Source organism: Capra hircus, unplaced genomic scaffold, assembly GCF_001704415.2.
Source record: "Capra hircus breed San Clemente unplaced genomic scaffold, ASM170441v1, whole genome shotgun sequence".
Classification (NCBI taxonomy): Eukaryota; Metazoa; Chordata; class Mammalia; order Artiodactyla; family Bovidae; genus Capra; species Capra hircus.
In genome coordinates, this window is record NW_017193428.1 from 1 (window position 1) to 17,266 (window position 17,266).

Genomic DNA, 17,266 nt, shown 5'->3' on the forward strand with positions numbered 1-17,266 from the left:
ACCCATGTCTCTATGCCCCTGAATTGGTAGGAGGATTCTTTACCACTAGCACCACTTCAGTTCAGTTCAGTTGAGTTCAGTTGCTCAGTCATGTCCAAATCTTGTGACCCTATGAACCGCAGCACACCAGGCCTCCCTGTCCATCACCAACTCCCGGAGTTTACTCAAACTCATCTCCACTGAGTTGGTGATACATCCAGCCATTTAGGAAGCACAGTAAATCTTTTAGCCTCTTTTTAGTTCTCTTTGTGTGTTTGCTGCAAGAATTTTATTTATTGCAAAGGATGGTCAAGAGAGAAAATTAGGGCATATGGTTTAAGAGTAAAGATAATATCAACATTTTTAGCATTAAGTTTTTTTCAGTAAATATTTGACTTCTAAAATTCCATTTTATAAGGTAAAGAAAGAAATCTTTCTTCCCTCTCTCTCAGCCATTAATACATCTTCATCAAATTTGAAAATTAAGCCAATGTAATTGTTAAAATTAAACATTCTTCACATCATTCTTTCAACATTTAAACATTTTAATTTAAAATACTACAATATTTTATTATTTTCTCCATTTTCTTGACATATAGCTTGATACTTCTAAATGTTAATAGGGTCACGGTGGAGAGGTCTGACAGAATGTGGTCCACTGGAGAAGGGAATGGCAAAACACTTCAGTATTCCTGCCTTGAGAACCCCATGAACTGTATCAAAAGGCAAAATGATAGGCTACTGAAAGAGGAGCTCCCCAGGTCAGTAGGTGCCCAATATGCTACTGGAGATCAGTGGAGAAATAACTCCAGAAAGAATGAAGGGATGGAGCCAAAGCAAAAACAGTATCCAGTTGGGATGTGACTGGTGATGGAAGCAAGGTCCAATGCTTTAAAGAGCAATATTGCATAGGAACCTGGAATGTCAGGTCCATGAATCAAGGCAAATAGGAAGTGGTCAAACAGGAGATGGCAAGAGTGAACATCGACATTCTAGGAATCAGCGAACTAAAATGGACTGGAATGGGTGAATTTAACCCACATGACCATTATATCTACTACTGCGGGCAGGAATCCCTCAGAAGAAATAGAGTAGCCATCACGGTCAACAAAAGAGTCCGAAATGCAGTACGTGGATGCAATCTCAAAACGACAGAATGATCTCTGTTCATCTCCAAGGCAAACCATTCAATATCATGGTAATCAAGTCCATGCCCCAACCAGTAACGCTGAAGAAGCTGTAGTTGAACGGTTCTTTAGAGACCTACAAGACCTTTTAGAACTAACACCCCAAAAAGATATCCTTTCCATTATACGGGACTGGAATGCAAAAGTAGGAATTCAAGAAACACTTGGAGTAACAGGCAAATTTGGCCTTGGAATGCGGAATGAAGCAGGGCAAAGACTAATAGAGTTTTGCCAAGAAAATGCACTAGTCATAGCAAACACTCTCTTCCAAACAACACGAGAGAAGACTCTACACATAGACATCACCAGATGGTCAACACTGAAATCAGATTGATTCTATTCCTTGCAGCCAAAGATGGAGAAGCTCTATACAGTTGACAAAAACAAGACTAGGAGCTGACTGTGGCTCAGATCATGAACTCCTTATGGCCAAAATTCAGACTGGAAATTGAAGAAAGTAGGGAAAACCACCAGACCATTCAGGTATGACCTAAATCAAATCCCTTCTGATTATACAGTGGAAGTGAGAAATAGATTTAAGGCCTAGATCTGATAGATAGAGTGCCTGATGAACTATGGAATGAGATTCATGACATTGTACAGGAGACAGGGATCAAGACCATCCCCATGGAAAAGAAATGCAAAAAAGCAAAATGGCTCTCTGGGGAGGCCTTACAAATAGCTGTGAAAAGAAGAGAAGAGAAAAGCAAAGGAGAAAAAAGAAAGATATAAGCATCTGAATGCAGAGTTCCAAAGAATAGCAAGAAGAGATAAGAAAGCCTTCTTCAGCGATCAATGCAAAGAAATAGAGGAAAAGAACAGAATGCAAAAGACTAGAGATCTCTTCAAGATACTTAGAGATACCAAGGGAACATTTCATGCAAAGAGGGGGCTCGATAAAGGACAGAAACGGTATGGAACTAACAGAAGCAGAAGATATTAAGAAGAGGTGGCAAGAATACACGGAAGAACTGTACCAAAAAAAAAGATCTTCATGGGCCCAGATAATCATGATGGTGTGATCATTCACCTAGAGCCAGACAACTTGGAATGTGAAGTCAAGTGGGCCTTAGAAAGCATCACTACGAACAAAGCTAGTGGAGGTGATGGCATTCCAGTTGAGCTATTTCAAATCCTGAATGATGATGCTGTGAAAGTGCTGCACTCAATATGCCAGCAAATTTGGAAAATTCAGCAGTGGAAACTCAGGACTGGAAAACTCAGTTTTCATTCCAATCCCAAAGAAAGGTAATGCCAAAGAATGCTCAACCTACCACACAATTGCACTCATCTCATATGCTAGTAAAGTAATGCTCAAAAATTCTCCAAGCCAGGCTTCAGCCATACGTGAACCATGAACTCCCTGATGTTCAAGCTGGTTTTAGAAAAGGCAGAGGATCAAGAGATCAAATTGCCAACATCCACTGGATCACGGGAAAAAGCAAGAGAGTTCCAGAAAAAAAATCTATTTCTGCTTGATTGACTATGCCCAAGCTTTTGACTGTGTGGATCACAAGAAACTGTGGAAAATTCTGAAAGAGATGGGAATACCAGACAATCTGACCTGCCTCTTGAGAAATCTGTATGCAGGTCAGGAAGCAACAGTTAGAACTGGACATGGAACAACAGACTGGTTCCAAATAGGAAAAGGAGTACGTCAAGGCTGTATATTGTCACCCTGCTTATTTAACTTATATGCAGAGAACATCATGAGAAATGCTGGGCTGGAAGAAACACAAGCTGGAATCAAGATTGCTGGGAGAAATATCAATAACCTCAGATATGCAGATGACACCACCCTTATGGCAGAAAGTGAAGAGGAACTAAAAAGCCTCTTGATGAAAGTGAAAGAGGAGAGTGAAAAAGTTGGCTTAAAGCTCAACATTCAGAAAACGAAGATCATGACATCTGGTCCCATCACTTCATGGGAAATAGACGGGGAAACAGTAGAAACAGTTTCAGACTTTATTTTGGGGAGCTCCAAAATCACTGCAGATGGTGACTGCAGCCATGAAATTATAAGACACTTACTCCTTTGAAGAAAAGTTATGACCAACCTAGATAGCATATTCAAAAGCAGAGACATTACTTTGCCAACTAAGATCCATGGTAGTCAAGGCTATGGTTTTTCCTGTGGTCATGTATGGATGTGAGAGTTGGACTGTGAAGAAGGCTGAGCACCGAAGAATTGATGCTTTTGAACTGTGGTGTTGGAGAAGACTCTTGAGAGTCCCTTGGACTGCAAGGGGATCCAACCAGTCCATTCTAAAGGAGATCAGCCCTGGGATTTCTTTGGAAGGAATGATGCTAAAGCTGAAACTCCAGTACTTTGGCCACCTCATGCAAAGGGTTGACTCATTGGAAAAGACTTTGAAGCTGGGAGGCATTGGGGCAGGAGGAGAAGGGGACGATAGAGAATGAGATGTCTGGTTGGTATCACTGACTCGATGGACGTGAGTTTGAGTGAACTCTGGGAGTTGGTGATGGACAGGGAGGCCTGGCGAACTGCGATTCATGGGGTTGTAGAGCCGGACACGACTGAGCGACTGAAATGAACTGAACTATCAAAATTTATTTCTGCACTTTTTCCATTACTTTTTAAAAATATATATGTTGTCTGATCGGGTTACATGCTCCTGGTCCAGTTCCAGGACCTATGGATTTCTGTGGAATGTTCTAACAGGCCTGGGAACCCTTCTGCAGTATGTGCTTGCATCCTTGACGATTTTTAAGGAATAAACTGTTTAAATTAGAAAGCAGAGTTCAGTGCAGACTGAACTCTTCAATATGCAAAAGCAGTCCAAAGATTATAGGCTTAGAAAGATGTCCTGTGAGGATGCTACAGGTGAAAGTGGAAGGAACACAAAGGGAGCCATTTGGATTTAGTACAGATATAAGCTGAAAGGTGAAGTATGTAAGCAGAAAAACTGATGAAAGTGAATGAGAGGCATGTCAGGATGTGAACCATAGATGCCCATTAAATTGTACATCCTTCTCTGTATAGCTTTCTGCTTGTGGTGGTAACAAACACGCCCTAGCTACATAATCGAATAAAGGGTCATAATGGTTAGGATTCAAGCCAATTTTGTGCCTCAACTTTAAATAAATTACCATTCCTATATGAATGTTAAACCTTCCTGTGATGAATTATCATTTCTCAAATAGGTTGATTAACACAGTAGTTAAAGTTACTTTTAACAAAGTATCAGTGTCAGACAACTTAACTAGACGCAAATTGGCAACTAAATAAAGAAATAAGAGCAATAACTGACAAAGGGTAGCCTATTTCTATCCTTCTATGAGCTTCTGGGCAACCTGAGACTCTAAATCTAAAATAAAGTAACTCAAGGGTCAACACTGACTATTGGTCATCTTGAGACAAACCAGTCTGGATCCACCAAGTCAACCCTCCTGCAAACAGAATCAAGCAGAGATTAGTGGGTATTCGTTGACAGTGGAAAGTCAAGAAAGAAGACAAGCATTGGAAACAAACAGATCTAGGTTTAAACCCTAGCCTGACACCATGTACGCATCCACTTAAAAGCATTTATAACCTGAGGAGTTGTCTTCAGTTTCTCCTTATGTGGCATACAATTTTAATGCCTGACTGGGTTATTGTGAGAATAAAATGATTTGCTGCATATAAACTTTTAGCATAGAATTTGAGTTATCTTGGACCCTCAATAAATAGTATCTTTAAAAGTTCCCTTTATGTAATAACTCTTTCCACTTACTAACGCGAGGAATGGAAACTCAGGTGTCTTCCCATTCTACGTCTGAGCCGGTGGGCTGTCATCACCCGAAAGGGGCTGAAAACGTGTCTCTGATAAGCCTGGCTAAGAGCTGCGACAGACCCACTTCCTAGAAAACCCAGGGAGCTCTGACAATACGCGAATATGGAAGGAGGTATGACTCCCAGGGCATGGAAAGCGTTACTATGAATGCTTATTTTATCAGGTTGCGTTTCCTCTGAGCACATTTAGAGCCTTGGAAATGCAGACCTAGCCAAAATCTGGCACATGTTAATCACTCTTCTTTGCCTCCTTGACAAGTCCTGTGAATCTTCTCATCACTCACCAGCTGGCAAGTCTCACCTCAGTCCAGGCTTCAGCTGGACTTAAGAGGATCATGGGCGGAGAAGGGAAACGGGATCAGCCGCCTCCTGGCTCAGCCAGCGCAGCCTTTGGCAGAGATGGAGGCAAAGAAAGCAACTAGACGTGGAGGCTGGAGTCTTGGCTACTCCCTGGTTGTGGTGAATCCTCAACTTCTCTCAGCTGCAAAATGATAACTCATTGTATAGGATTTGTATGTGTGGTGTTGATGGTAAAATAGTATGAAAGTGTCCTATAAATCGTACACACGTGTGAGCACTCAGTCGTGCCTCACTCTTTGGGACCCCGTGGACTGTAGTCCACGAGGTTCCTCTGTCCGTGGAATTTTTCCAGGCAAGAAGACTGGAGTGGGTAGCCATTTCCTCCTCCAGGGGATCTTCTCAACCTGGGGATCAAACCCTCATGACCCTTAATCTCCTGCATTACCAGGCATGCTTGTTTTTTTTTTTTTTCCCCTACAGATTATACAGAACTATATGAAAGAAAGGCTTCTATTTCAATATTTCAGGTGTAAAATAAATATTGGGCTGTATTTAATTTCAGTCTTAATAAAATGTTCTCCATTTGTGGTGGGTCTAGGGAGGAGGAAATGGCAACCACTCCAGTGTTCTTGCCTGCGGAATCCCGTGGACAGAAGAGCCTGGTGGGCTGCTGTCCATGGGGTCGCACAGATTCGTACACGACTGAAGCGACTTAGCATGCATGCATTGGAGAAGGCACTGGCAGCCCACTCCAGTGTCTTGCGTGGAGAATCCCAGGAACAGAGGAGCCTGGGGGGTTGCTGTCTATGGGATCGCACAGAGTCGGACACGACTGAAGCGACTTAGCAGCAGCAGCAGCAGCAGCAGCAGCAGCAGTGGTACAGAATTCACCTGCCAGTGTAGAAGATGCCAGAGACACAGGTTCAACCCCTGGGCCAGGAAGATCCCCTGGAGTTGGAAATGGCAACGCACTCCAGTATTCTCACCCGAAACAATTCCATGGACAGAGGAGCCTGGTGGGCTACAGTCCACAGGGTTGCAAAGAGTCAGACATGCCGGAGCGCACATACAGTGATTTGTTGAGTGCATGAATGAGCACACACAAATCAAAGCTGGCAGCAGGTGAGGCAGCAGAGAAGGGCGGGAGGGGCTACAGTCCAGGGGCTTGCAAAGAGTCAGACACGACCGTGCTCACACAGAAGACAAATCTCCATTTGTGAATTCCAATACTGCTTAAAAACGAGGACCTGTACTCTCATCTTGTATGTCTTTGAAATGTACTGTCATGAATAAATATTGAGTTGCCAAAAAGTTTGTGTTATTCCCTAAGATCTTACAATATACTACAAACTGCAAACCCAATGTATTCCAAATGATTAGTGATTCTCTTATCTGATTTTAAATTAACATCACGACATTGGTCTGATCTGCCTGTAAATATGCAAATTATTTTCCTGACTGAATTACTGTTCCTAGTATTGCTTAAGGGGAGGAGGCAATGGCAACCCACTCCAGTACTCTTGCTTGGAAAATCCCATGGATGGAGGAGGCTGGTGGGCTGCAGTCCATGGGGTCACTGAGAGTCGGACACGACTGAGCAACTTCACTTTCACTTTCATGCACTGGAAAAGGAAATGGCAACCCACGCTAGTGTTCTTGCCTGGAGAATTCCAGGGACGGGAGAGCCTGGTGGGCTGCCATCTGTGGGGTCACACAGAGTCGGACACGACTGAAGCAACTTAGCAGCAGCAGTATTGCTTAAGTGTCCAGCAAGGGTAAAAGCTGGGAGTCTCAAATGCACAGTCCTTTGTAACTAGATATTCAAAGCATCATGTGTGATAACTCAGCCATATCTTCTACTAACATGAGAATAACAGGGCTTGGTTTTGCAGAAGCCAAGATTTTGAAATTTCTCTTTAACAATATAAGAGAATAAACCAACTGGAACTGCCCTTACCTTTGTGAGCTTTTTAAACAATACCTTTTTTTAGCATGCATATGCTTCCTGATAGATAAAGATGATGAAATAGCGGGCTGAGTGAGTAACACTCATGCACAGGGGCAGAGACGTTTCTATAAAAACCCCGCGAACTGTGGATTCAGTCGTCTATTGCACGTTCAGTGACAGTCAGTTATTCCAGGTCTTCCCTTTGTGATCAGAAGAAGAAAACTAAGTAGAAGACCATGGCAAGTCCTGACTGGGGATATGATGGTGAAAACGGTGAGCATTCTTCTGCTCATGTAGCTCGAATAACGGCTTGTTCCCTTTTCCAGGGAAGGAGATATTGAGCACTTAAAATAACGGTAAAGTCATAGGTTAATGGTTTGAAGTGCCTTTGACTTATACTAGCTTTGCATGCATTCTCAACAGTTGTCCTTTGGGCCATGCTTGTCTACAGAATGTATTCTGCCTCTTTTCTCCTCTCTCCCCCTCAGCCTCTCTCCCTCCCTATGTACAGAGAGGTCTATTGCTAACAGCAAAATATGTATAGTCTGATCCCATAGACTATGAGTATATTAACTCTGTTGACAAAGACTCTGTTTTACAGTGTAGCATAGGAAAGGGGCATTCTCAAACCTTGGATTTCCATTAAGCTAACCAGAATACCATTTCAGATACCTGAATAAATCCTAATCTAGGAAAATTACATTCCTAAAACCTGGAGTCAAGCATTAGATCAGTTTTGGTTTAATCACGTTTTACTGGCAGGTCCTGAACACTGGTGCAAGCTGCATCCCATTGCAAATGGAAATAACCAGTCTCCTATCGACATTAAAACCAGTGAAACCAAGCGTGATCCCTCTCTGAAACCTCTCAGTATCTCCTACAATCCAGCCACAGCCAAAGAAATCGTCAACGTGGGACATTCCTTCCATGTAAACTTTGAGGACAGTGATAATAGATCAGGTGAGCCAAACGACCCTCCTGATTTCTGTCTTTGACTTGCTGGGAAATTTAAACAGTAGGGCTTGCAGAACACGGACACCCATGTTCAGTGTTTTGCGCACATGTGTAGCATTGACGCCATCTACTGAGGTGTCTTGAAGTCTTAAAACATTTCCAAGTGTTAAAGATGATTCTGGGGACTCCCAGCTCGCTCTTTTTTCAGCCCTTCTCCTTCTCAGTGACTCTATTTCATCTCTTCTTGCTTCCAATGTCTTTATGCTAACTTTACACCCTCTGAATAAACAGTCCTTTTTCACAAAATTCTGTGAACCATCATGAATATAAAAACTGAAAAGGCGAATATTTTCTAATTGAGATGAGGTTGGAGGAGCGCATTAGGGAAGATACACATGAAGAGTATATTTATTTTTTGCAGCCAGGAAAATGGCTCCACACCAGTGAAGTGCTTCAGTTCAGCTGAGTTCAGTCGCTCGGTCATGTCCGACTCTTTGCAACCCCATGAATCGCAGCATGCCAGGCCTCCCTGTCCATCACCAGCTTGTGAAGGGCTTGGGTACCAGTAAAAAAAAAAAAAAATACTGGTCTTGGGTGTATCTTGCATGGAATCATTCTGTGCATAAGTATTTTTGTCTAGCTTCCCCTCTCCCTATTAGATCATAGTAACTGAATTATCTTCATCTCCCAGAATCTAGCACACTTCCTTGTTCACAGGAAAATTCTCAAAACTGTTTACTGAATAATTACTAAATAGCCGTTTCAAAAATCAGCTCTACTGTCAAAAGGCAAAATTAGTCATAGCACGTTCCTGCAAGGTTCAGAGCCTAAATTTCAGACATCTTGGGGCTATGTCCTTTGTTAATATTGGATTAAGTCTGGTACTGTGTGTGTTTTATTAATCATATGGTTGGATAGGCTCTCTAAAGCAAAATGACCCTTCAGTATGAGAATTTTAAAATTGACCCTACCTTCCTACTGGAACTTTTTTTCGTCCCTGGCTAGGAATTGTCAGCAAAGCTGTCAGAATACCCTCTTGTATCTTGATCACTTACAAGATATGTGCAGAGTGATTTGTTACTAAAAATAAATTGCTAGATATCTTAATGCATGCTGTCCATTACTGTCTGTTGAAAGAATGAATGAACTTATAAACTAAAGCAAGTTCAAGGACAGACCTCTCGTCCTATAATTCACTCATCTTCCAATATGTTTTCCTGAAAACAGGAAAAGATAAAATTATAGCCCATGTGCTGGGAACCGCATAAGGCACGCACAATCTTAAGGTGCGGCACACATCTGAGCCCATGATTGTGGGCATGGGGAAAGACCAACAGGATGGGAACTTTGGACTACGGTTTATTTTCATTACTACTCGACCCACTTTAATGCTAATTTGTGTTCAATGCAAAGACAAGCTGGAGCTCATGACTGTAACACTAACAGCACTTTCCTTTTTCTCCTAGTGCTGAAAGGCGGCCCTCTACCTGAGAGCTACAGGCTGCGTCAGTTCCATTTTCACTGGGGCAGCACCGATGACTGTGGCTCTGAGCACTTAGTGGATGGAGCCACATTTTCTGCAGAGGTAATGCAGCTGAACGAGTGAGAGCAGCTACGCCGAGAGTCCTCCCAGAAGTAGCCCCCTCATAACACGGGGGTGTGTGTTAGTCGCTCAGTCATGTCCAGCGCTTTGTGACCCCAGGGACTGTAGCCCGCCAGGCTCCTCTGTCCATGGGATTCTCCAGGCAAGACTACTGGAGTGGGTAGCCTATCCCTTCTCTAAGGGATCTTCCCCACTCAGGGATCAAACCAGGGTCCCTTGCATTGCAGGCAGATTCTTTACCTGTCTAAACCACCAGGAAAGCGCCCCTTATCACTTAAGACACAATTTCAACAGCTCCAAAGGAATGAGCATTTTGCGGTCTGTAAAGAATTCCTAGGCTCCATTAAACTTAAACAGTGACACATTGTGTTTGGCAATGGAGGACAATTTTTCACGTGAGGGAGGCAGGTGAATTTGCAGTCAAACTCCTGAGCCTCCAATGTGTTTTCATTTCAGAATGTCTCAGAAACTGCTGCCTGACATCAGGCTAACCTCAAGGGGAGTTGCTGCTCTCCTCTTAACACTCTGAGCCCCAGAGGGAACACACCATCATTCTCTTCTCATTTAAAGGTTCAAGGGTGCACTCCCGCAGCAGAGGTATAGCCAGGCAGAGGCACTCCATTAAGATTCTACTAAGAGGGCCAGTTTAACCTCAGGAGTCATCACAACGAGTAGCATCCTCTAGACGAGGGTTTGGGGCTCCCTGGCAGCAGGCCACTACCCTCTGGCCTCTTGACTTGCCTCCACATGGAAGTCTGTGATTCAGTTCAAGATATTCTGCCCGTATATCCACGATAAAATCAAGAAAATGTGCATCAAACTCTCAACAGGGGTATGGAGACTGAAACCAAAAAACTTTTGTTCTTTGTATGCATGACTGTTCAATAAGTTTGTACCGATGCAGACGGGTTGGGTTTTTTGTTTTACTCTTGTAGAATGAATCTGTAATACACAGTTTTGCAACATGCTTTTTTTTTTTTTTCATTTACCAATGATCATGGTCATTGTTCCATGTCAGCAGGAATTCCTAAAGTCTGCACGGTATTTCCATGTGTGCATATGTTAGAATTTATTAACTAATTCCTACATAGGAACAATTGCAATGCCTTTCCCATTTCATTCTGTTGTGTTTTTTTTTCTTCACAAAAAAGAATGGGTAATAACTACATTTGTACAAATATCTTACACTGGTGAAAGCAATTGTGTAGGACAGATTTTTGTAAGAGGGATTGTTGGGCACAGACTATGTGTCGTATTCATTTTGATAGAAAAGTTGGGAATAGTATACAAATAAAACTTACTTTATGTTACACTAGAAAGCCAGGCTAGGAACTTTCAGTGGTGCAGAAATCTATTAAATGTTTTGTTTTTTCCTATTTATTTTTCATAAAATTGAAAGTGGACTGAAATCAAATGGGGTGAAAATCTAAATTAGTAATAGTATTATGTCTGGGGGAGGATATTTGGCTGTATCTAAGCAAGCCGGCAGTTGGTGATGGACAGGGAGGCCTGGCGTGCTGCGGTTCATGGGGTCGCAAATAGTCGGAGACGACTGAGTGACTGAACTGAACTGATCTGAAGAAATCTGAATCAATGAACGTCTTATCTAATTTGAGGCAAGTGGGTTAATCCATGTTGGAGGTGACAGGCTCTCAGTCACTAAGTTCAGCTTGTGAGAGAGGGTAGGAGGGAGGGTGGGAGGGAGACCAGGGGAGTGGTGGGGAGAAAGAGCGGAGACAGAGAGGAGACCTGTGGGTGGTGGGGAGCGGACGGCTTTGGTATACAGTCATTGAAGCGACCCGGGATCACTTGACATTAGGTGGTCAGAAAAAGACTTTTTCAGGAGTAGCATTTGAGTTCAGCCATAATTCGAGTCAAAATCCTGCCATTTTGACTTGCCATCCCAGAGGAAAATCAGCAGTTATGCGAAGCCTTAGAGCTCTGGACTAAGTGCAAGGCTAACATCTATGCGCTGCGCGGAAGGATGGATGCCAGTAAGTGGAGAAAAGTGAGAAAGGAATAAGGGCTGCAGTGTTCGGTTGAGCAGTTAGAGGGAAAGTGATGCCTTTTGCTAAAGCGCGAAGATGAAACGCGTCTGGAAAAGAGAAAGTCAAGAGTGCTACTTTGGCCGTGTTAAGTTTGAGATGCATGTCAGGCATCCATGTGGAGATATCAGGAAAGAATCAGGAAGACGTGCACACGGCCTTGGATATACAGGTCTAGAGTTTCACAGAGAACTTAGGCAGGGGCTGTTGGCTTGAAAGGTGTCTGGATCTGCTCAGGAGAACCTGCCCTTGGCCAAGACTCCAGACATCTCAGGAGCCCCTTCTCACAAAGTTACCGGGTACCTCAAGCTAGAAAATTATTTCAGTTTTTGTCTCCAAACTAGTTAGCCGGAAATACTTCATCTTCTCTCACCAAACAGAGAGGTGTCTGTTTTTTCTGTTTTGTTTTGTTTTAAGAAGTAATATTAAATAGTTATGATATTGTGGGAAAAAGAAGTTCTACTTACTGGTTCCAGGATTTACAACGTGCCCACTCTCTTCAACTCTATTTTCTTAAGAAAACCTTTCTTAAGAGTGCAAACATAGCCCTTCCCATACCCTGGATAAAGGGTCACACAAGTTTTATCTATCCAAGCCAAGAAATAGCTGTATAGACCCACATGTTAAGGTCTAACTTGCTTTTCCCTTCACCGTGGTATGAATAACTGCTCCATCACCTTGTGCGTTTTAGCTTCATTTAGTTCACTGGAATTCTGCCAAGTACCCCAGCTTTGCTGATGCCGCCTCACAGGCTGATGGTTTGGTGATTGTCGGCGTTTTGATGAAGGTGAGTCCTAGAGAGCCTCGGAGCTCTGCTACAATTATTCCCTTACCAATCAGACCACAAGCTAGGGTGAAATACAGCAGACGGGTGTTGGCGTCTCTCTGCTTTTGAAATGTCTCCTTCTACTAGTGAAAGCGCAGGTGAACAAGCTGGTCTCCCGTATATGTTTGCTTTGCTTGACTTTCCCCTCGTGAAGAGAGAAAGACATTTCAGGCAGAGATGAAATGGGAAGGTGTTGATGGTGGGCTAATTGTTTTATTTTTCAGCTCATCTTTCACTTTTCGTCTAAACTTTCTACATCACAGAGTCAGGAGTTTATCAATTTAATATTTCATCAGGAAAAAAATATGAAGAGGACTTTTGTCCCATAAAGAAAGTTCACTTGATATTTAATATGGAAGATTCAAATCTCCCGTAGGAGAGTCCCTGAAAAGTCCTATAGTGAAGTTACTCTTAAATGGAGTATATTTGGGTGACTAACTTTTGGAATTATAGTAATTCTAGTTAATCTTTACTGAACACTTGTAACATACCATTCATTTGACTGATTAGAATTTTAATAGAACAGACCAAAGAGGCTTGCTTTTGTATTTTAGTTGTGCTAAATGCCTGTATTTTGACTTGTATATCTTTTCTTCAGTTATTGTGTTTAATTTTTAAAAAATTAACTAAATACGATTTTACTAGCTAACAATTGTTATCTCACACTTTATTTTTTTAATCTCCAGGTGGGTCAGGCCAATCCAAACCTTCAGAAAGTACTTGATGCCCTAAAAACAGTTAAAACTAAGGTAAATAGACTCATTAAGTTAGTTTAAATCAGAGAACAGGAATCTACAGAACCTCAGAAATCATTTAATTGCATATTTGATATGAGGAGTAGGAAGTCCTCAGCAAACCCATCAATCTGAAAATCAAGGTACTGCTTACATGGTCCTCGTTTCTGAGCTCTCTGACGCAGTGATTTATTTTGGTTTCGTATTTCATAGTTACCACTGATCTATTTCAGCAAGATGAAGCCTGTAGAAGCATGGTTTTCATAGCTGTTTCATGCATCGTAACTATGGTGCCCACTGTCAGCTTAGAAAAAGATGGATTGTTCTGATATATTTACTCTTCACCGTTTTGATAATAAAGACTTAAATGATGTATCAGAGATTTGCCATTGTCATTCACACTTTGTAGAACTACCATACCTTTATGTAAAATAAATCCAGTTCATGTTGAGCCCCCAAAAATTAAACTTTTATAAAGTGAGAAAGTTTAAAGATAAATAAGCACTCAACTCAAGAATGTAAAAAATGATACATGAAAAGAAAGTAGAAGGAAATGATTAAGATGAAGTAAAACATTAATAAAATAAGAAAGAAAATGAATAAATGCAGGTCAAATGTTATTAATAAAGTGAAAAAACGAATTCTTTGGGGAAAAAACAACCTAAAAAGGTTATTTTTGGCAGGTTGATGATGGGGGGGATATAAACACAACAAATTATTACAAATAAGGAAATGGGTCATAACCAAAGTTGCATTAGAAGTTTCAAGAGAGAAAAGCTTGTACAGTTGACCCTAGAGCAACATGGGTTTGAACGGCACAGGTCCAGTAACTGTGGATTATCCTTTTGATAAATGCTTGCTCTAGCACCACAGAATTGGCCCTTAAATGAACCTGCTGATGCACACCCACGATTATGAGTGACGACCATAAGCTTATGTGTAGATTTCTAAGTGCTCAAGAGGTCAGCACCAATAACCCCTACATGAATGACCAATCAGTAAAGAAGAAGCCTTTGCTTATGCTTAGCCAAATGAGGAAGGAAGAAGAGAGACCAGTCACAAAACTAGTGTAGTGTATTTTCTGTCATCTGTCACTTTCACTGTTTATATTTACAAACACGCTGTTGTCATTGTTTAGTCACTAAGTGGTATCCTATTCTTTGTGACCCCATGGATTGTAGCTGACCAGGCTCCTCCATCCATGGGATTCTTCAGGCAAGAATACTGGAGTGGGTTGCCATGTCCTTCTCCAGGGGATCTTCCCCACCCAGGGATCAAACCTGTGTCTCCTGCATTAATGGGCAGCTGACCACCCACAAACATACCAGTCATGAAATACTATACAGTAGAAATATTGATCAAATTCTTTGCTAAGACCTATCTACCAAATAATATGTATGTCATATATGCAATGATGTAAATATTTTACATCAGGGCATGATACATCGCTTATCGTTTTCTTTCAGAACAAGAAAGCTCCATTCACAAATTTCGACCCCTCTGTCCTCTTGCCTTCATGCACGGATTACTGGGCCTACTTTGGTTCACTGACTCACCCTCCTCTTCATGAGAGTGTCACCTGGATCATCTTTAAAGAGACCATCAGTGTGAGCGCGGAACAGGTAGCGTATCAGAGGGGCGTGCGGGGGAATCGGAAGTGCAAGGCAGGATATCAGTTCAATTCATACTGAGGGAAATTATTCTTGCCATTCAATTTTGGAGAGTCCCCTTTCAACTGAGAAAGATTTATTAGTGACATCAGGTCTATTAATAGCCAAAAAGTAGAATGTACTTATAAGCACTTTTTTCTTTATGTAGAGGTTCAGAATTCCCGCTCTTCTTTTCACCTTAATAAGGGAAAATCCACCCTCTTTGGGGAACTGTGACTCTTGAGTGGCATACCTTGATCGTTGATGTTGGTTTTTCATTTTTTTAAAGCTTAAGCTCTTCAATAGTCACTAAAATATCTCATTAATTATCATTTATAATTATAATTAAAACTGCCATTGATTGAGCAGCTCTTTTCATCAGGTGCCTTACATACATTTTGTCAGTCAAGTCTCACAGCAAACCTGCAGTGTGACCTGTTGGTATAAGAGCTAACACTTCTTTAGCATATACTACATGCCAAACGCCAACTAAGAACCTTATCTCTGTTGAGCCATTTAGCCTTCACCAAAACACAGTGAAATAGTACCATATGGAAACTGAGGTTCCAAGCAAGGAAGTCTCTTACTCAAGTGTGAGAAAGCTGGAATGCTAATCCAGTCAGTCATTGATAACTGAAGCCAAATGCTTGGTGCAAAGACATGTGCAAGAACTGTTGGCTTCCTCCCTTTCCATCAGTGAAACCATTGCAGTCTTCAACCTGATTTTCTACATAACAGTGCATCAATCATATTAGAAAAAAAAAACAGTGTTCTGTGTGACATCAAGAGCTATTGCTTCTCTAAACATGTTATCCTTCCCCCAAGCTGGCGCAGTTCCGCAGTCTGCTAGCAAATGCTGAAGGCGATAAAGAAATCTGCATCAAGCAGAACTACCGACCACCCCAGCCTCTGAAGGGCAGGACAGTGAAAGCTTCATTCTGACGGGCCCAAGAGGAAGCTCACCTTCCCTCAAGAAGCACAGCTCTGCTTCTGACATAATCCAACAAAACAAGCTTTAAGAAATATGTTTATTTCAATACTAGCAAGACAGCCTGCTTGCGAATTTACTCTGCAGAACGCAAAATCTTTTTCTTATCTTGAACTCAAACAGTAATCTGTAAGTTCACTAAACTTGTGCTTAAATTCAATCTGTTGCATTGACTTTCTTATCATTGCAATTAAGGCATACTTGATTTCTTCAAGACTTTATCCCTTCCCATTTTATTCAGTTTAATTGGACGAAAAATAATTTTATCCCTTTCTTCTCGTCTATTACGTACTATACGTTTAAATGGCATTAGGTGCTACTCCATTTACATTCAAGAATCTTAAATGCTTTCATTTGCAACATTATTCTGATGCGATATCAGGTCTATTACTCAAATATAATGGCCTAAGAGCAGCTTGAGATGAAATGTTAAGAATTCATTTGCTTACGCTTGAAGACAAATATGCAGCTAAAATGACAACTGGATTTTCTATTATGGTCAAATAAATGGCCCAACATTGCTACCGTTTGTGTGCTCTGTTATGAAAACGATGCATCTCATTTAAGAACTGACACTTCTGGTTATTCCTTCACCCGATAGCAAGGCCAATGGGGTTGTTCCATTATTATAACTAGTTACCTTATATGAAGACTCTGTATGTCAAATTTGGAAGAAAAGTCACCTGTGAGTTATTTTTGAAAATAATGAAGGAATCACTTGACTTAGAATTGTACAGAAACATCACATAATCTTTTATTCTGGTGTGTACTTAACCTGAAGTCGGTTCTTTCTGAAGCCATATATACACTCAGAATTCTACAGATCTTGTGTCCAGCATTTAGTTTTGTGTTTTCTTTACTTTCTCTTCTCTGAGAAATCATAATGGCAATCAAAACCCACATCCATTCCCATGTTCCAGTCTTGTCTAATGTCACAGAGTCAGTCAAAACTTCTCACAACTGTAATCATGGTTAAAAAGACAAACCAGATTCTTTATTGCTCTGAGGGCAATAAAGATCCTAGGAGACATCTTTGTACCTAAAAATCCTAGGAGACATTTTTGGAAATTTTTATTTGGAGCCCAGAATTTAAGTGAATCTTTATTAAAAATGGAAGGGCCAAGGAGCACTTCATTTAACTCAGCCCCCATAAGCATTCTAAAGAATTAAATACTTTCTTTGCAAACCTACTCTGACTGTGTGTGTTAATATGTATTTGCCAGATATTGAGAAGGCCTGAAACGGGCTTGATAAAATTTT

At 41.4% G+C, this 17,266-nt stretch overlaps 1 protein-coding gene across 1 annotated transcript; it reads left to right on the forward strand.

Annotated features, from left to right (window-relative positions):
* Window positions 1-7,260: 7,260 nt before the first annotated feature.
* Window positions 7,261-16,822, forward strand: LOC102184245 (carbonic anhydrase 1). The gene is made up of 7 exons (XM_018045253.1): window positions 7,261-7,480; window positions 7,970-8,167; window positions 9,628-9,746; window positions 12,501-12,596; window positions 13,322-13,384; window positions 14,836-14,991; window positions 15,844-16,822. The coding sequence occupies exons 1-7, from the start codon at window positions 7,444-7,446 to the stop codon at window positions 15,958-15,960; spliced, it is 786 nt and encodes a 261-aa protein (XP_017900742.1). The 5' UTR covers window positions 7,261-7,443; the 3' UTR covers window positions 15,961-16,822.
* Window positions 16,823-17,266: the final 444 nt, after the last annotated feature.

Coding starts and splice junctions, on each gene's coding strand:
- LOC102184245 (XM_018045253.1), top strand. CDS start 7,444: ATGGCAAGTCCTGACTGGGGATATGATGGTGAAAACG. Junction 7,481..7,969: donor GGGATATGATGGTGAAAACG/GTGAGCATTCTT, acceptor TTTTACTGGCAG/GTCCTGAACACTGGTGCAAG. Junction 9,747..12,500: donor GAGCCACATTTTCTGCAGAG/GTAATGCAGCTG, acceptor TGTGCGTTTTAG/CTTCATTTAGTTCACTGGAA.